This window comes from Staurois parvus, unplaced genomic scaffold, assembly GCF_062004578.1.
Source record: "Staurois parvus isolate SC_StPar_1 unplaced genomic scaffold, SC_StPar_1.0 ptg000249l, whole genome shotgun sequence".
NCBI lineage: Eukaryota > Metazoa > Chordata > Amphibia > Anura > Ranidae > Staurois > Staurois parvus.
Window position 1 is genome coordinate 7938117 of NW_028318045.1, and position 21422 is coordinate 7959538.

At 38.8% G+C, this 21422-nt stretch overlaps 1 protein-coding gene across 1 annotated transcript; it reads right to left on the reverse strand.

Moving 5' to 3' along the window:
• Positions 1-3799: 3799 nt before the first annotated feature.
• SINHCAF (SIN3-HDAC complex associated factor) lies at positions 3800-12724 on the reverse strand. Its single transcript, XM_089680820.1, has 5 exons — positions 12597-12724; positions 10937-11036; positions 8022-8133; positions 6935-7085; positions 3800-4360 (listed from the first exon to the last, which is right to left on the reverse strand). The coding sequence occupies exons 1-5, from the start codon at positions 12722-12724 to the stop codon at positions 4243-4245; spliced, it is 609 nt and encodes a 202-aa protein (XP_089536946.1). The 3' UTR covers positions 3800-4242.
• Positions 12725-21422: the final 8698 nt, after the last annotated feature.

Consider the following 21422-nt stretch of genomic DNA (forward strand, 5'->3'; position numbering starts at 1 on the left):
AGGAAACAGCTGTAAAAATCAAAAACGTTTATTACTGTGATTAAAAAAAAAAAATAAAAAATAAGCATAGTCCAGTATATGGAAACAAATGCACATAAATGCTACACAAGGATAATTATAAATACACATCACATGGATATACAATATAGGCTTTCCAGTTTATCATATTCACAATAGCTGCCAAAACTGTACAGGATTATCTGAAGAGAAAATAAAATTGTCATACCAGAATAAAATAAAAATATTAAATTAAATAAGTGTTGAAAGCAAAATTGGTCAGCTACCCACCCACATTTAATGTGAAGAGACAGCAGGACTCGTACCTGCATTGCCCACAGCTGCCAATTGAAAAATCACATTTCATGGAAGGGGGAAGCAGATCGGCCATCTGATCAACACTATTGCTAGTCCATATAAAGTGCAGATGTATGGAAAGCCCCAAACAAAACCAAAAAAAAAAAAAAAAAAACCTTGGCAACCAATCCGCTTCCAACTATCATTTCTGCTAGTGTGGGAATTATACATTGGTTGTTGTGGCTATACTTTCCATACATAAACCCTTCAGACATTTGCTTCCATGGAGGTCTTCCATTCATGAGGACCTACCTACTGATTTATCAACCTATTACCTCCCCTTATCAAGAGAAGATTTTAAGATTCTATATTCTTGTTCAACCCAAAAAGGCCAAACAATTATATAATAAATAAAAATGATTCAAACATTGGCACTCTAATATTTATGATTGCTTGCAGTAGGGTTAGAATACCTTTCATTGTTGCATTGTCAGTAGAAACTATGGAGCTTCTTTATTGAAGCATTTAAAAAGTCCTATATGCATCCTTATTCCAGGTAAGGGATGCACGTGAGGGAAAAAAAAAAAAAAAAAAAAAAAAAAAAAAAGGAAGATTGCAGAGGTACTCATCCCCGCTGGAAAAAAATTTACTGGGCTATTTGCTCTCCAGGGTGTATGTTCTTTATTCATAAACATTAGTATGAATCAGGAAAATACTGCATATGACCACTGGATGGAGCGGATGATCATCTAGTATACAAGTGGAAAATACAGAATGTCACAGATTTCTGTAAATTTTTTTTTACTGATCTATATGCAGCACGTTTATGCGCCTGTGTATACAGGTGAGTATTCAATGTCTTTTTGCAAAGCTTTAAATCATTCTCATTTGGGCTCATTAATAAAAAGAGGAAATTGGATTGAGAGTCCCCAGAAGCCTGCTCAGAAGGTCCATCCACAATTGTTTGGGTTCAGGCTCTCTAGGTAATTCAACCAAAAAGGACAATTAAGATTTCCTAAAAAATATACAAAACCCATAGCAAAATAAAAAAAGGTGAATATACACAGTTGAACAGCTTTATAGATTGCTTTTTGAGGTATGCAACATTGTAATTTAGTTATTGCTCTATTTAAAAAAAAAACCAAAAACAAACAAAAACAAACTATGCTCTGCACATTAAATGTTTTGTAGTGTATTTTAAAATGATACATTTATTATTACCACAAGCCATATTTACACAACTGATAGCATGAGACCCCACCAAGGAAAGTTAATCCTGTACTCAAATACAGAGGCAGCCTTTACTGGCCTCTCTGAAATGCCAACTGCCTGGCTGTGTGACTTAAAGACTTCTAAAATACTGAATGAGTGACTTAGAAAGTACTGAATTGGAATGACAGCCAGGAAACTAGTATTTTAAGAAGAGTTCAGCAATGGCAGCCTTCATAATACCTCTATTACAGTCTCCTAGTGAACTGAACAGTCTGCCTGAGAATTGGCTGTGTTTGTTTTAAAATGAAATATCATGACATTTATTTTAATTTTTGGTTTTCAACTGAGGTCAAAAACATTTTAAAAATTGTATTTATTTCAAATAATTATAAAACACCAAGGGTCTCCATAACTTGATATAGCCATTGCTGTATGCCAACTGCTACTGTGTAGTTTATCCCACAGGAAACCATTAGCTCTAACAGTTACTGATCGGTTACAAAAAAAACCAAAAAAAAAAAAAAAACAAACCTGCTATTGTGAAGAGATTTCAGGTGTGCAGTTGAATTGGTAAATGTGGCAGTTAGGTGTAAAAACAGACAGTTTGTTTACAGTCAACTGCCCAGAGAGGGGAGCAGACCATGTTCTTGTCTGCCCTGCATAAGCAGAGTGGACACAGACCTGTCATCTGCCCGCTCAGTGGGGATCAGCAGATTCCCTGCTGGGCAAGTGGATCACAGGCAGTCCACCCCATATGAAAAAGGTACTAATACCCCTTCTGGGTTGAATGACGCCTAGTGTCGTTTTTCAACCTACTTCCTATGAGTGCAGGGAATCACTGGCTGACCACCTAGGGAGGGGGATTCATTCACTGAACTTCGTATGCAGCTAGTGAAATGACATCCAATAGTTAAATCTCTCAGCAGCAAATAGATTTAATCACCCATAGTCCTTTTCTTAAAGGCCTGTGCTGACAGAAATATGTAGGCTGCCATTGATAGGATCTAGAGATTGCCAGGCAACTGGCATCTTTATTCAATGCTTAGTCACTAATCCTGAAAAGAAAAAAAAAAAAAAAAAAAATGATTACAGATCAGGCACGTCAGAACTACTTTGCATTCTAGTGCCAGGTCAGTGACCAAGTCAGATCTGAGCAATGGTCTGAGACTGCAGAAGCAGCGGATTTTCTGGTCACATAAAAATGGAACATTATTATACAATTGTAAATAAGATGTCAAAATGAACCAGTTAATATAAAACCATTTGAGAAGAAAAAAAAAAAATATATATATATATATATTTTCTTATACAAACAGAATTAAATTGCCTTTTAGCTCAACACAAGAAAATGCTTCCAACCATGATGGGTGAGGAAGGAAATCTTTTCAGAATGTGATGTATCTATAGTTTTCTTTCCTATGCATGAAGAATCCTGCTCTTACAGCTCCATAAGCTTGCCCACCACAAAAGCCAATCCCATTTCAAATTGGTCCAATTTCTGTGTCATCAGATTAAGAACTAGATTGCTTTTTAATGGCATAAAAAAGGTGAAAACTTAAAAATGCAAATTATTTTAGCTTTTAACACTGAGACAAAAATGTACATGAAGTCCTAAATATAGAAAAATTGTAAAAGAAAGTTTAAAAAAAAAAAGAAAAAAATGCATGGGCAGAGCCTGGGCACCTGGTAACTTCCAAGACTGCATAGCGGCAAAATCCAGGGAGGCAAGGCACTGTGAAGCCAACCTGAGAGGTTAATGAATGTAGAAGTGTAGGTGCCCATGGTGAAGTCATGTCCATAAGCTTTCCTGCATGGTCCAGCACTAACCCGTAACAGCATCACTGCAGATCGATAGTCTCTTAAGCAATATTCCTTGGCAGTCTTCCTGTGCCAGGAAATCTGTGGCATAATCCAAAAAGAAGAGTGGCAAACCCAAGGAGATGCAATCTATTACTCTACATAAAAGTTTACTGCATCCAAACAAAAAAAAAAAAAAAAAAAAAAAAAAAGTGTATCAGTTTAGCACAGTTAATGCCAAACTGAGTCAAAAAACACAAGCTTCTCTACAGTCAAGTTATTTGCCCCAGAACAGCTGGTTCCACTCAACCACCTTTACAAATAAAGTCAAAAATGGCATCACACCACCTTGACCTTTACAGCCTTATGGGAGGGGGTGGAGGCTCATCTGGTGCAAAAAAAAAAAAAACACTGGAAGGGTTTCCCACATCAAAATCCTAACCAGTTTTCAGTGGGAAAAAAAAAAAAAAAAAAAAAAAAAAAAACCACACACACAACAAACCAGTAAAGTACACATAATTTACCATGTATATACACTAGCTGCATTTCATATTTCTGAACCGAGGTGCAAAACAAAAAAGTTATACACTATCCTGTTAAGGACAAGAAAAAAAAATAAAAAATACAGCATATAAAAGCCCATAAAAAAAGTAAATACGGATATAAAAAGTTAGCATATACATACATTAGCTTCAGTTCATTATTTAGAACTGAGACAAAAAAAAAAAAAAAAAAAATTTTGCAAGAACTTGCAAAACCAAAAAGTGGCACGAGCCCAACTAATTCATATACATCATCTATATTGTTAAATATATTCATATCTACATAGAGCACAAAACTGGCATAAAAAAAAAAAAAAAAAAAAAATACAAAAATATGGTCGTTCACAGAACACTCCGCCCTCACAACAGGGAAGTGTCAAGTGCCCACTAGGTCTCCTCATCTGGGTGTGGTCTCTTCTGTCTTCTTATTGCTGCAACAAGGTTTGTACTGCTGAGCATCAATGAGGATTTCACCATAACGTCCCTCATAAATGATTCCACAGCAAACTTTTTGCCTAAATGGAATAGAAAAGGTAAACAGAATTAATGGGGGAAAACATAGCATAGTGCAAGGTGATGCAGGACCTGGAGCTACACTATATGGCCTACAGGTTGTGGACACCTGGTCATCACACATTTGGACTAGATATGGAATTTTTGGATCTCTCAGTCTAAAGTCATGGCCATGTGCCTATTTAGCCAAAAGAGCAATGGTGAGGTCAGGTACTGATTATGCACGAGACAATCTGGTTTGCAAATGGCTTTCCTATGCATCCCAAAATGTGTTTAATAGAGTTGGTCAGGGTAACTCAGGTTCCTGCACACCAAACTGGTCAAACCAGGTCTTAAAAAAGTGAATTTGTTTTCCTGAAATCAGTTACCTAAGTAGATGCGGGATCAGTCCCCCTCTAAGTGTGAGAGCTCAGTGATCACATGACCACTTATCACAGCGTTCTCCCTGCTGTCAGTCACCACTGTCTGCTCTGCCCCCCCTACCCACATGGAGCACTGGGCTGTAGAAGGGGAGAGTGTGGCTGGCTTAGGACCTCAGCAGATCACCAGGTGCCGCTCCAGACTCTGGGGTGGATCCGGAGTCAGGATCTTTCCCCAGCCTGGACTGGCTGATCCACAGAAGTACAGCCAGAAAAAGCTTTGGCTGTACTTCTTTAATGAAGCTGGCTTAGTACACAGGGGTAAAGTCATGCTGAAACAGAAAAAGGACCTTCCCTAAATTGTTACCACAGGGTTGGGGGTGCACTATTGTCTAGAAAAAAAAAAAAAAAAAGAAAATATTATATATATATATATATATATATATATATATATATATATATATATATATATCTTTGTATGCTGTAGCCATAAAGGCCAAGTTCACCTTTTGTGAAAAAAAAAAAAAAAAAAAAAAAAAGCAGATACAGTATTTCTGAAGCAAAAAAAACAAAAAGAAAGACATATTTGTTAATTATTAAACTAAATAATGAATATTTATTAAAATAGATTAAAAAAACCCACATAATAAAAATTATTCCACCAACAAAAAATATCCAATTAGCAAATATTATAATTATAAAAAACTTAGATCTTTATAAAAATTAGATTAAAAAGAACACTTTCCCCCCACAGGAGCCTGGAAAGCAGTAGATCACTGGACCAGTGTCAGATTCCTGCAGACTCAGTATAGCTGTCTCTGTACAGGCAGACAGTTACTGAAGAGCAGGAAGATCAATGAACTACGAGAGTGCTCACCAGTGCCCTTGTAGTTAATCGACAAACTACAAGCTGTCTGCCACAGTGGAATATGGTACTTTTATTCCATTCATTCACAAATTACTGTGAATGAAAGATGTGGCTGTGTAGTCAGTCTGATGGAGCATGGTACACCCACAACTATGGAGTGTAACCAGTCACATGGTTCCAAAAGGTGAACTTATATTTACCACTTACCTACCGGGCACTTATACCCCCTTCCTTACCAGGCCAATTTTCAGCTTTCAGCGCTGTCGCACTTTGAATGACAATTGTGCGGTCATGCAACATTGTACCCATATTAAATTTTTATCATTTTTTTTCTCATAAATAGAGCTCTCTTTTGGTGGCATTTAATTGCCACTAGGTGTTTTACTTTTTGCGCTATAAAACAAAAAAGTGCAAAAAATTTTGAAACAAAAAAAAGTTTGTTTCAATTATAAAATTTTGCAAACAGGTAATTTTTCTCCTTCACTGATGTGCATTGATGAGGCAGCACTGATAGGCCACACTTCTGGGCACTGACTGGCACAACTGCTGGGCTGCACAGATCATCAGTGCCGATCCCCGCTCTGACAACTGCCTGCTCGACAGTACTTTCCTCAGGATCTGACAGCGTCAGAAAAGTGCAGCCGAGAACCAGCAATTGCATTTCCCTGTGATCAGCGTGTCATTGGACATGGCTGATCATATGGTAAAAGGCTGGTCTGATTGGCCTTTTACTACATCATGTGATCAGCTGTGTCCGTAGGACACAGCTATCATGGAGATCTCCGGGGCGCTCAGGAGAGTGCGTTCTGGGAGGACGTGATAGGACGTCCACCCAGAACTGGCCGGCCGCAGTGCACCCGTCATTTGGCTACCTGCGGTTGGCAACTAATAGAAGCCCTCACCGGAAACACCTGAACTCTATTTGGAGGGGTGTCCACATCATTTTCAGCATACAAAAAGGTGTAATAATCAAGAGTGCACAAACTTCTGGTCATATAGTGTATACTCATGCAACAAAAAATATTTTGCCCACAGCTTTGGAGGACTACAAGATGCAGCAAGGTATATCCACACAGTGACAGATCTACATCTGATTTTTAGTGAGTGAATAGTACAGTATTCTACCTATGACAAGCATCCATGAACATTGAGGAATTGATACTTTTGTATTGATTATTGAATACATTGTTGCGGGAGAAACAGGAGTAATTCAGATCTGGATGAATGAACTCTTTACCAAGACAGAAGTACTTGTTTAACCCATCAATTAGTGTGAGCACTCAGACTATTCTATGAACATTTATATAAAAGCGTATTTTTTTTTTTTTTTTTTTAACAGAACATTATACCTTTTCCAGTAGGTTGGATCCAAAAAAGAGAAGGGGGAGCTGCGGCTTGGTGCGGTCCTTATTTCTGTGTCCGTGTCTGTGTCGGAGTGGTTACTGCAGGATGAGGAGTGCGTCGGTGAAGCACTGGAAGCTGTACTGTGTGCACCAGAATCTGCAGCAAAAAATTTACATTTATTAAGGGAAGCTAAATCTGTCTATTGTATTCAAGTCGGTTATAAATATTTTTCTAAAAAAAGTCAAAATGTTCAAAAAACTGTTTTGCTCAATAACTGGGTTACATTCTTCAAACTGTTAAAAACTAAACTGAAGTCAAAACGGTTTGAATTGGATCCTCTGCCAGGTGTGCCTTCGGGGGAGACTTCTCTTCAGTTTGCCCTGGTGTCCACTGTCCTAAAAACGTACCCATTTGTCAGGTGAAGGAAAAAAAAAAAAAAAGGAAAGGAAGAAAAAAGAAAAAAGCTGCAACTTTCCCAATTGGGGATTTCTGCTCATTTCTGGTTGTTTCCAAGACAGGAAATGAAGGGAAATCTCCCCAACAGGAAGCCTAAAGCTGAACTCCAGCCTTTCCCTCAGTCTTGCACAGTTGCACAGGCTCCTCTCCTGTACGGAAATGGGTCACTCAGACTTCAGCACACACTGAGCTTTAGAAACTGCAGCAAGTCAGACACAGCTCGCCTCATTACCTGGCTGGAGGAGCCCCAGCACCGTATAGCTCTTTCCTTCCTTTCAATTACAGAGGCTCAGCATTACATGTGGGCGTTTCCTAGGCAGCCTTCCCTCACATACAGCCTTTCTAGGAATGCCCACCCTGCCAGCCTGATCCTCCACCCAGCAAAGAATTTGGATATTTGCATAACTCCTTCCAAAAGCTAGCCTAGAAATTATCAGGGCTGAGGGGAACACTGATGCAGGGTGCCAACCCCTCCCACCAGTCATGATATACCTGCATTGCAGAGAAAAGCACAGAGACCCAATACCGGGATCACCTGGTCTAAAATAAGGTTTGCAATGAAAACAAAATATAAAAATTCAAATGGGGGGGGGGGGGGGGGGAAAGACAGCCACACAGCAAACATGCCCAACTTACAATGGCTTGAAAGGGTTTTCTTAATTTGCTTCCTTCTAGCAGCCAAGCGTCGGATTCCTTTGGGTCTGATCCGCAGCGCCTTCAGGTTTGGTCCACCGCGAGCATCTACTACCTGTCCACAAAACATAGATGGGAGGGTGAGTCACAAAATATTACAGACCCACCTTCAATCCCAGATGCCAATACACCCATTACATTTTACTGTAAGATATTATTACCATCATCAATGAGAAAGGAGGGCTGCACCCCACCAAAACATTGACATTAAACTATGCTGGGAAATTCCTCCTGTTGTAAGTCCCACTGAGTGCACCTGCTGCATATTAATAATATAATTAAACAATAAAATATTTCATGAGTAATAGAAAAACTAACGCCATAATTAAATTATGTAGTAAATATGTAATAATTAGAAATATTAGATATCCAAATTATAAATAAAATCTATAAAAAAAAAAAAAAGGAAAAAAACAAACAAAAAAAAAAAAAAAAAAAAAAAAGCCATATAATAATAGAGAATATTTAAATACCAACTCCAACCAACACCACCCAAAAATTTGTAGATTAAAAATATTGAATATTTATAAAAGAACAAAAAAACCCCACACACGATATTAATAAAAACTATTATTCCACCAACCAAATTAAACAAAATAAAATATCCAATTAGTAGATATTTGTTGATAATGCTTAAATACATTTATAAAAATATGAGATCTATAAATTAGAATAAAAAACCCACAATTTTATAAAATGGTTAGATTAAAAAAAAAAAAATATATAATAAAAAATTAGATAAACACCACCAACCACACCAAAATATTAAATAAAAATTGTAAACATTAGAAACCACCAACCACACCAAACAAATATAACTAACATATCTAATTAGTAAATATTTGTTGAAAAAAAAACAAAAACAAAAAAAAAAAACCCATCAATAAATATTTACTAATTATTAGGCATTTTTATTTATTTTGGTGGGTTTCTAATATTTATATTTTGGTGTAGTTGATGGTGTTTAATTGTAATGTATTTTTACTATTTACTATCAAATGTGTATATAACTTAATTTTTTTTAAGTTATATACAAATTTGAGCCATTTATAAAAATTAGAATAGTAAAAATACATTACAATTAAACACCATCAACTACACCAAAATATAAATATTAGAAACCCACCAAAATAAATAAAAATACCTAATTAGTAAATATTTGTTGATTATTAAATAAAATATGACCCATTTATAAATTAGATTAAATACATAATAAAATAGTTAGAATTGAAAAAAAGATAATTAAACACCACCAGCCACACCAAAATATTATATACAATAAAAAATATTAGAAACCACCACCACAATTTTATAATATAATTATATTAGAAACCACACCAAAATATTAAAAGCAACCACCACCACTACTACTACACCACCAAAAATATTAAATACATTTTAGAAACCACCACCCACACCAATATATTAAATAGTAGAATAAAATTCTAAATATTAGAAACAACCACCACCACACCAAAATTATAAATATTAGAAACAACCACAATATTAAATATTATAATAAAATCCTAAATATTAGAAACCACCAACCACACCAAAATATTAGAAAACAACCACAACTATTAAATAGTATAATACAATTCTAAATATTTGAAACAACCACCACCACTACTAACTAAACCACCACCAACCACGCCAAAATATTAGATAAAATTAGAAACAACAACCAGTACCACACCAAAATATTAAATAGTATAATAAAATTATAAATATTACAAACAACCAAACCATACCAAATTATTAAATATAATAAATATTAGAAACCACAACAAAAAATATTAGAAACTACCCCCACCAAAATATTAAAATTGAATAAAATTATAAAATATTAGAAACCACCAACACTAAACCACCACCACACCAAACAAAATAAAATTTCTAATAACTAGTAAATATTTGTTGATAATAAAATATGACCTATTTAGAAGTTAGATTAAATACATAATAGTTAGATTTGAAAAAAATTAACACACCACCAGCCACACCAAAATATTATAAATATCTAATTAGTAAATATTTAATAGTTTTTAAATAAAAATATGAACTATTTATAAATTAGATTAAAAAATACATGGTATTAATAAATAGCTAGATTTGAACAAATGATTAAACATAATCAACCACACCAAAATATTAAATATAACATTATAAATCTTAAAATTATAAATATTAGAAACAACCGAAATAAATTAAAGCTCTACTTAGTAAATATTTGATAGTTACTAAATAAAATGAGATATTTATAAAATTGGACTAACACAAGAAAAACACACGCACACACGCTTACAAAAAAAAAAAATTAAAGAATATTAGTAAATTGTTGATTAATTTTTTTTAACTTATAAATTGTATAAATATTAAAGCATTAGATTTAAAAAAAAAAAAAATATAGAATTTACCAACAAAATATTAACAAATTATATACTAAATAAAAATACAAATAACTAAAAACACATTAAATTTTAAATAAAAAGGATCAGAAAATTACAATAGCTGAATATTAGTAAAAAACATAAAAAGTTTTAAATATTAGATCATAATTTAATTAACATATTTAAAAACTATATACAGATGAATAATTTTAATATAGTAAAATAAATAAAATTATAAACCAATAAATAAAAATAATTGACATTAATAACCAAATTAAATAAACTTTTAGTAAAATAGTCAATAAATTATGTATACTAAAACAGTCTGCATTAATTGTTGACTACAATGATACAATTCTGAAGTGGACGGATTGTACAGTTGGTCTGAATTGTGTTGTTAATTTAAGAATAGTCAAACAGGCTGGCAGTGCCAGACACCAAGCACCCTCAGGGAAACATACAACTTACATGATTCCAGTTCTTTTTTGAGTCAGACGGAAGTTTTTTCCACCTCTTCACCAGCAGCACGCAGGCATTGCAGATATCCCCTGTGCGACTTTCATGCAATCTACAAACAGAACAAGACGTGCATTAAAGTCTTTCACATTTTATTCCATAACGAAATGCAATCACTTCTGCTCAAAACTTGAGGTTATGCCAAAAAGTGGTGAGGTGCACAACTATGGTCTAACAAAAACTGATGGGAAGAGTTGGGAACCCCTAACCTGTACTACAGAGCATCAACTTTAGAATTCCAAAAACACCAGTTTATGAGGCTTTGCTTACTGCCATCATCCAATCATGTGCAAGTTTTTGTTTTAACCACTTCCCATCCGCCCCATGTACATAAATGCTGGATAGGAGCAGTGCAGGAGCGAGTTGCCGTTCATAAACTGCATCCCCATTTTCAAGCTGGACACAGCGGAACACCGATCACTGTATGGGACCTCTGAGTGAGGTCCTGATCGCTTGAATAGTAGTAAGCAAGATGTCACTTCTGACATTGCTTACTACGTGTGAAATCTGTGAATGATTTGTAATGTACAGCACTGAGCGAACTATTGGCACTTTATAAATACTGTATAATAATAATGATCAGAGGTCACATGGTACAAGGCTATTCACAACAGCCTTGTATCATGTGACAAGCTGTGACCAATCAAAGCTCTCACAGTACTTCTCAAATCGCTGCAGGAATGAAAAATACAAACGATTGCTTTTACAGCCTCTATGGGTGCAAAAGCAATCAGTGTAAAAAAACAAACAAACAAAAAAAACAAAAACCTTCATCACCCCCCACAAGTAGTACAGTGTCACTATTTACAACATAGCATGTACCATGTGACAAGCTGTGAGCAATCACAGCTCTCACAATATTTCTCAATGGCTGCAAAAATGCAGTCAGAGAGGGAGAAATGATTGCTTTTACAGCCTTTATGGGTTTAAAAGCAATCAGTGTACAAAATAAATCTTCATCACCCTGTACAAGTAGTACAGTGTCACTGTACTGCTAGGGTGACCGCATATTAAAAAAAAAATAATAATTTTTGGTTATAAACTAATTTGTGTGGTTTTTTTTTTTGGTTACTAAAAAGGTAACCAAATAAATTTTGGCCAAGATTTATGAAGAAAGATTATTTATTTGCAAAATGTTATCGGAAAAAACACTTTGAAAATGTTTGGCCTTTTATATAGCAAACAAAAAAAAAATCCCAGTGGTGAATAAATACCACCAAAATAAAACTATCTGGCTCAAATAAAAAAAATGCTAAAAAAATTCTCGCAACTGTCATTTAAAGTGTGATAGCGCTGAAAGCTGAAAATTGCCCTGGACAGCAAGGGGGTAAAAGTGTCCAGACTTGAAGTGGTTAATTCTTTGCATGTGATTGGGTATTTTTTTTTTTTTTTTTTTTTTTTTTTTTACAAAGTGACTCTTCACCTCATTTACTAAGCTCTGGAGCAGCTGTACTTGCAAAGTGCAGTCTGTCTTTGGAAAAAAACTTTAATATACATAATGTAGAATTCTGATAATTCGGTATCCATCAAGGAGTTTCATAGACCCCCTCGTTGTTACAACTCTAAGCAGGTTATACAGAGGAGGTACAGAAGACTCAGCCAGCATCCTTACCCAAAGCAGTTCTGAAAGTCGCCCTCATAGCGTTTGCTGTCTGTAAAGCGACTGCTGGAAGATTTTGCTTTGCAGATACAACATCCTCTGGAGCTCCTGTAAGTCTTTGGCTTATAAAATCCAATCATTTTTCATCTGAATTAATCTGGAAGAAAAAAAAAAAAAAAAAAAAAAAAAAAAAAGGAAGAATGCATCAGTCTGAAAAGACGACAATTAAGGACATTTAAATGTTGGTTTGGCCCCCTTTGTCAAGATTTACCCCCACTTCCTGTCAAAGTGACAGCCGTCAAACAGAACAGGAAGTGAGGGGTGATCCCCTCTGTCTGGGATTAAATGCCATCCGTTTCCCTTTCGAAGTCTATTCCTTTCACTAAACCCAGATTTCAGACAAATAAATGCAACTCTGTATTATTTAATACAAGCAGCAGAAGTACTTGAAGTTGACCTAGTATCAGGGAAAGGAAAAAGAAAGAGGAAAAAAAAAAAAAAAAAAAACTGAAAAGAAAAAAAGGAAAGGTAAAAAGAAAGTGACAGATGAGCCATCAGTCTACTGCTTCTCCTTTCACATGCTGGGGACAGGGACATGAGTTGCAATAGAGAAACATCGGGTCTCCTCACCTGTCAGACAGGGCTGTGCAACAGAGCTATGCAAGTCTCAGGACTGGATGGAAATACAAATCTTTGGTGTGTAAAATGGATGTCTATATATGATATCTGTGTATTTAGTCATCTGCCTGGAGTTCAGCTTTATGAGAAAATGAGATCGCAGATTGGCTTACATATTGCAATACATTTTAAAATTTGTAATATTTTACATTTTTTAGAGGATGGTGAAACAATGCACAGATACATTAACTGGATGAGTTGTGGATATAGATGACTTCCGATAGCAATCCCAAAAAAGGTTTATTCTGATTGGCTGGGCTGGTACAGCCTCTCCCACATACAATTCACAGTGTTCCTGGCACTTCGTAAGCATCACACAATGAAAACATTAAGCCACAAAAGCCGTTCAGACTCTGGATGGCATCATAAGAGCAGATCAAAGCCTCGCTCATTGTACACAACCTCCTCCATAGGATCAAAGGGACGCCTCAAAGCTGCAAGTTTGCATGAACTAGTGAGCAATAAAGAGTACCTGTCACCTACATAAAAAATGGAGGTCAGAGATCTTATTTGTTAGCGGACTGATGCCTAAAGTTTTGTTTTGGCTAGAGAGGAGAAAGTTTAAACCTCCACTTTTTTTCTTTTATTACAATTTGGCCCTGTTGAGATTTCAGTTCACTTCCTGTTCCAGTGACTACACAGTATGTGACGGGGAATTATTAAAAACCCCTAAATTTGATCAACTGTGTACATATGTATGCAATACTAGGAGATCCTATAGAATATATTGGGCTGGCACAAGTCAGAAAATAAGCAGATATTTTAAAACAAACCACTTTATGAAGTTTGCAGAACAAAATACAATGGCAAGAAAATTAATAAATTAAAATGAGGAGTCAGTGGAGATCTATCTGACAAGGTCTTGGAGCATCAAGTGGTCCAGGCAAGTGAGCAGGATTGACATTCTAACAAAGCTCTGCCTGAACAATCGCTCCTCCCACAAAAATATGAGCCGTGTTCCAGCACCATCCTCTGCCTTGCCACCCCCCCCCCCCCCATTAATACTTTACTCACTGCTGGGGGGGGGGGGGGGAATTCAGGCAACCAGCATGACACTAACTAGCCTCTTATACCCCTGTACCCAGTCTATCCCCAGGTTCCAACAATGCCATTTGGGGGGCACTGGGCATGCCTAGGGCTAGGCGAGTACCAACGTATATTGAGTGTACAATAGTGAGCCAGCCTCAATCCCTCCCTGGTTGAGAACTGGTCAAAGAGAAGGATTCAGGTCTGACAAGCTTCAGTCATTGTATTTGTTTTCAAACACAAAAAGTAACATAGTAACAGTTGGCCAAATTGAAAACAAACCACTTCTACAGATTTTACCCACAGGGAATTAAAAAATAAAATATAGATATATATACACACATAAATATATATTTACATACATACCTAACCCTCAAGGGGTGTACAATCTAAGGTCCCCAACTCCCATTCATACATACACATGTTAGGACTAAATTTAGAAAGAAGCCAATTACCCTACTGGCGTGTATTTGGAGTGTAGGAGGACACCAGAGTAACTGGAGGAAACCCACACAGGCACAGGGAGAACATGCAAACTCCAAGCAGGTGGTGCTGTGGTTGGGATTTGAACCAACGACCAGTACTGCCTGTAAATGTAAAAATGTTCAAACCAGAAAAGCAAGAGAATGTGCCAGCTAATGTAAGCAGGCTCTGGACTCTCACATGAGTCGGCTAAAATTATGCCGTTCAGTGCCAAAATTATCCCAGTACAAAAGCAAGGCAAACTCAGCATTATCATATGGATTTCTTGGTTTAAACCTAAGCATGTGGTGCAAACGATTGCATAAGTAAAAGTTGACTTCAGTGAGAAGCGAAGTTTTGTGCACAATTGCAGTCGTGTATCGCTCTAGATCTACCAAATACTAAAGTAACCTTGGTCTAAAATGGAGCAACTAAAGCCCAAAAACTCTGGATGTGTCATTGTCCTGACCACGCTAGCACTCAGTGACCCCCTTTCATTTGTTGGTCCTCAGACCAGAACCAACAGCAGATTTTAGTCTATGGGTTTTTTTTTTTTTTTACTACTACTACACAGGATGGTGCAGCTGCGGATCCGCACAAAAAAATCCGTGCACCACCCGCACAGAAGAATGCAGACCCACGGGCGAGTGCCATTAATTCTAATGGTACACCGCCCGCACTGGAAATTGCAACCGTACTGAGGACCTAGATTCCCGTGGAGGCTGCATTTTCAGGAGAAGCGCAGGGACTTCTTCCCTTCAAATGAATGGGCTCTGGTGCCCGCACAAAACGCAGCCTGCACGGCCACACATATATGTGAACCAGGGCCAAGGGAACATTCATATTATTATACAGGATTTATATAGCGCCAACAGTTTGCTCGGCACTTTAAAAATAAAGTGAGACTATACAACAATGATACAGTTCAATACAAGATGGTCAGGAGGACCGTGCTCCTAGGAGCTTACAATCTCATACGTGTTTAGGAAAAAAAAAAAAAAAACCCTTTGACAATGTTGTTAGATCTAAAAGGAGAATGCACAATCAGACAGCACCACATGTTGCACTTTAAAAACATTACAAAGAGCCAGGATGTTTACATTCATTTTGCATGCACAAACTCTGGAAAGGGTTAAAAGGATAACTAAAGAAAAAGTTAAAACTTTTTTTAAGTTCTTCATAGTGAATATGCATTAGAATAAAACCTGTCAGCTTTTTATTGCTGCCTGTGCCCCCGTTAGGGAGATCCTCTCTCTCTCTCCAATTGTCCTGTTTACCATTGAAAGTGAAAGTAAAAAGAAAAAAAAAAACCCACACGTTTTGGGTTGTCCCCAGAAATGTAAAAGAGGAGAAATCTTCCAATGGTGACACTGGTTCTGGTGACCTGGACATCCCCAAGGGATTCCCTTAATTTGCAGGGATTTATTGTGTGGCTATGGGACAAGAAGTCAAGGGAAATCTCCGCAATGGGACAGAGGTAGTGAAAAAAAAATAAAAAATAATAATAATAATAGACGGGGGTTATAACCCTCCCTTACTCTATTCAAAATGAAAAAGAAAAGTTTTGCCTTTAGTTCTACTTTGAGATTCAGTTGCACTTATAAAGACATTTTAAACTCTGGATGTTTGATTGGCCGGCCCACTTTGACAATCAGTGACCCCCTTTCACTTCATTCTCAAACCAGAAACAGCAGATTATATTCTAGATTTTTACATGAGACTCATGACAGACAGAAACTCAACATTTGTGCATGAAAGCAGATCATCTATGTGAAATGGGCTTACAGCACCTCATTGCAATAAACATTTTGACAATGCTGCTGGTAGATCTGCACAATCAGATAATCAGATTGTAATGTGTTGTGTTTTAAACACCTTGGACCTTATCTGTAGTGTTTTTACACAGAGGCTCCATGCACACTAGCATTTTTTTTCTGCTCCTAGAAGCCATTTAGTTTTTAGGAGCTTAGGAGCAGAAAAAAAATGCCATTAATAGCTTCTAGAAGCTTAAAAAAAAAAAAAAAAAAAAAAAAACACCCACTTAAACGCTCCTAACAGCTTTTTTTGTAGCTTCCCCCACCCACATGTACTGTAAAAACAATAAAAAGCTGATTCTTCTAAATAACACTACTACCAGTGTTTTTTGGAAAAACAAAATCAAATAAAAATGCTCTTTGGATAGATTAAGGGAGGGTTCTAACTCTACTCAAATTTTTCTCAACATCTGTGTCCCATTCAGGAGATTTACCTTCATTTCCTGTCCCATAGCCAAAACCGTCCCTTGTGGCCTCCAGATCACTATAAGCAGTGTCCCCATTGGAAGATTTCCCGCTAACTTTTCTGGGGACAACTTTGGGATTTTCTTTGAAGTTCAATGATAATGGTAAAAGGGACAAATAGAGGGTGAATCTCCCTAAGGTTAGTTTCATACCGATGCAGTTTGCGACTGATCAGTTTCTGAAGTGCGGTGCATTTTTGCTACGCTTAACTTTTTCTCCCCCCCAATTGTTGCTGGGCAAATTAAAATGCAAAATGCACTACATGCTTTTCTGCAGCATCTCCATTGAAGTCTATAGATCCAAAAACGTAATGTTTTGCATTTAAAAAAAGTCCCTGACCCTTTCCAAAAAACGCACTGGGTGCATTTTTGCTGTGTTTTGCTTCCCCCCCCCCCCCCCCACCTGTTGCTGAGCAGATTAAAACTCAAAATGAATCAAAAAACACACTACATGCTTGTCTGCAGCATTTCCATTGAAGTCTATAGAACCACAAATGCAACGTTTTGCATTTTAAAAAAAGTATCTGACCCTTTCCAAAAAACGCAGAGATGTGAACTTATCCCAGAGGAAATCATGTTAAATGGACTGTAGTGTTTCTGCAAAACGCATAGGTGTGAACCTAGACTTAGGCTAGCTGCACACCTATGCAAATTGTGTTTAATCTGTTTCTGCAGCGCGTTTTTGCATTTTTTTCCCACGACTTACTGCTGGGCAGATTAAACTGCAAAAAAGCATCAAAACGCACTACATGCTCTTCTGTAGCATCTCCATTGAAGTCTACAGAACCAAAAATGCAACGTTTTGCATTAAAGAAAAAAAAAGTCTTTGAGCCTTTCCAAAAAACGCACCGGGTGAAAACGCGGAGATGTGAACCTGTCCAATAGGAAATCATGTTAAATGGACTGCTGTGCGTTTCCGCAAAACGCATAGGTGTGAACTTAGACACAGAGCAATAAAAACCTGGCAGGGGTTTTAATCCCTCTCCACTCTATCCAAAACCAAAAAAGTTTTGCCTGTAGCTGTGCTGCAAGAAGGGGACATGGTGCTCCATGGATAGGACCCAGGAGGTTATGAAGAGCAGATTGCACCAACAAGGACAGGATTGATGTGATTGGGGGGGGGGGTAATAAATGGGGCTTATCCCGGATTGTAGTCCATGCTCACTCTGCACGATCCAGCACTGCAAATGTACTTCCATGGAAGGCTCCCCGATGACAGGTTCTCTTTAAGTCCTGGTCCTAGACTAGGGGGGTCCTAGGACAGAGGGGGTCCCAGACTCTGCTGGGGTCAGCTCAGGTACAGCTGGTAACGGCTATTTAAACCATGTGCCAAGCTGTGTGATGAAGGCGCCCTGACTGCAGCCCCTCCTGAGCACTCCGCGTGCCTTTGTTATGCCTACGTGCAGAATCCCCAGCCAGCCACACTGGCCACCCACCGATCGGCCTCCTCCGATCCCCCCCGAACACCCTCCGATCCCTACACATCCCCGATACCGGCCAATCAGCACCGATCCCCCCCGGATCCCCTGCACCCTCCGATTGCTGCACCTACATGGAGTGTCACAATGCAGCACGTGCTGACAGCACTCCACACCGATCGGGACACAAACACCCCGACACCCGGACCGACACCCTCTCCGCTGCACACTTCCACCCAAGTCCATCATGCACGGGTGTCATCGGGTGACCGTGATCGGAGGGGTGCCGCCGACCGGAGCTGACAAGTGTTGGACCCAATGTAACCCCAGTGCAGAACAGTGATCGGAGCCACCTGGGCAACCCCAGGGTGCCATGCCCGCCTCATCCTCCGCTCCCCCGGCCTCTTACCTGAACTTGTCTCCGGTGTCCCGTCCACGGGGGGGGGGTTTGTTGCAGAAAAATCCTTAAAAACTCTCTCCGGCCACCTCTAAAGAGAATAGGTCTAGTACGCAGGCGCGTTTCCCACGCTCTTATTCTCTTCAATCGAGCTCATTAGCATAGCTGCGTGACGTCACCTTCCTGCTTCTCCATTGTCCCTTTAAGGGAGCTGACCATGGCGGGAAAAGAAGAGCGAGGAGGGGGGCGGGGACCTACCATTACCTTAACGTGGGGGGGAGGGGCCAGCCAGGGGGAGAGGGCGAGGCCAGTGATGGAAAAGTCACAACAAAGGCTGTGGTTGGTCCAGGGCTGTACAGTAGTAGTGAGGCGGCTGTCCATTGAGGAAATGAGGCATCGCTGGCAGGGTGGTCTGGAGGGTGCAGAGATGGCTGTGCGGGACACTCAATGCAAATCATTGGAGCAATTCGTATGAAAAGATATAAATTACAAAAAAATATATAAATATATACATACACACTTCTAGTATACAGCTAGATCTAATAATATAATAGCAGGCAGAAAGTTTCTGATTAAAGTGTACCTACAGGCAGTGGTGTCCCGAGGCAGGTGTTGGGGGTGCAGGCCGCACAGGGTGACACCTACCGCACATGGTGACACCGCACCCGCTCTACGAAAAGGTAAGTTGTAAAGCAAGCCGATGATCCCCGCAGGATTGATCGGATCTGCAGATTAGGCAGCATAATGGGTCGGAGTCCGATCCATTATGCTCAATCCGCAGATCCGATCCATGCTGCTGGATCGTCGGAGGGGGTTTCACCAAGTGTTATCACTCTGGGTGACACCAACCCTAGGGACGCCCCTGCCGACAGGAGACGTGTGCACTCCGGGAACTTTCCAATGTTTGGCCATAGAAGTCTTTTGTCTAGTGATATTCGTTATGTTGAACCGATTCGTTTTCCGCATTCATTTCGTATATTTGTTGGTCCGGGTGGATTCGAAAAGGTTGCTGTATACTCAATATATTAGCAAGCAGAAGGATTCAATCTTTTCCAGACTCTAGTCCAACCCACCAAGAGAAACGGCATGAGCTGATTGGAAAATATCAACTGGAGTCACGTGCCTCCGAATTAAACGGAACGAAATTCAGATCCAAACTGAATACATTAACGACTACTTTTATATCATGTGATGTCATCCGAATGAAACAGATGCATTTGTTATCATTTTTTTCGGATTCATTGACATTTGTTACTATGTCTATTCGGAGATTCTTATACCGAGAAAGGCTTTGTGCCAAAAACAAATCAGAACGAAACAAAACGCAGGTGACATTGTTAGTTTTGGATGGAGCGGGTGATGTGATGCAAGGGTTAGGACTCATTTACCGAAGCAATCCCATGTACACTATATTGCCTAAAAGCCCTTTCACATGGCCAGACCCGTTTAGCGGATCTCTCCTCTGATCCCTGCTGAGTAAGAGGATGACAGGTCTGTGTCTGCGCCGCTGCTGCAGAGCAGACACAGAGCAGCTCACTCTCCTCAATGGGCGGTTGGATGAAAACAGACCGCCTGTCCATTTTCATCTGACCTGATCCGACAGATGGAAGGGTAATTGGATCCTCATCCGTCCCTTTTTTTGCAGATTGGATTGGATTGGAATTGGATGTAGGCGGGTGTAAATGGACACATGTCCATTTAAACCCGCAGCTCCATGGAGGACAATGGAGGTTCAAATTGGGTCTGCCTGCGAAATGGGCAGGCGGACCCGATCAGAATGTCCATGTGAAAGAGGCCAAAAGTATTGGGACCCCCCTCCAAATCATTGGATTCAGGTGTTCTAATCACCTCCATGGCCACAGGTGTATTATTATTACACAGGATTTATATAGTGCCAACAGTTTGCTCAGTGCGTTACAATATAACGGGAGACAATACAGCAACAATACAGTTCAATACAAGAGGGTTAGGAGGGCCCTGCTCCTTGGAGCTTACAATCTAAGAGGGAGGGGCTAGTGGTAAAAAAGGTAGTAACTGTGGGGGATGGACTGGTAGGAGGAGTAGAAGATTTCATTATTAGCTGAGGGCAGTATAGGCTTCCCTGAAGAGATAGGTTTTCAGAGATCACCTATAAGTGAGCAGAGTAGGCGATAGTCTGTAAATTGGGGTAGAGAGTTCCAAAGGATGGGGGAAGCTCTGGAGAAGTCCTGGAGATGAGCATGGAAGGAGGAGACAAGGGAGCTAGGGAGCAGGAGGTATATATAATCAAGCACCTAGGCATGCAGACTGCTTCTACAAACATTTGTGAAAGAATGGGTCACTCTCAGGAGCTCAGTGAATTCAAGCGTGGTACCGTGATAGGTTGCCACCTGTGCAATAAGTCCATCCGTGAAATTTCCTTGCTACTAAATATTCCACAGTCAACTGTTAGTGGTATTATAACAAAGTGGAAGCAACCGGGAACAGCAGCAACTCAGCCATAAAGTGGTAGGCCACATAAAATGACAGAGCGGGGTCAGTGCATGCTGAAGTGCAGAAGTCGCCAATTGTCTGCAGAGTCAATAGCTAAAGATCTCCAC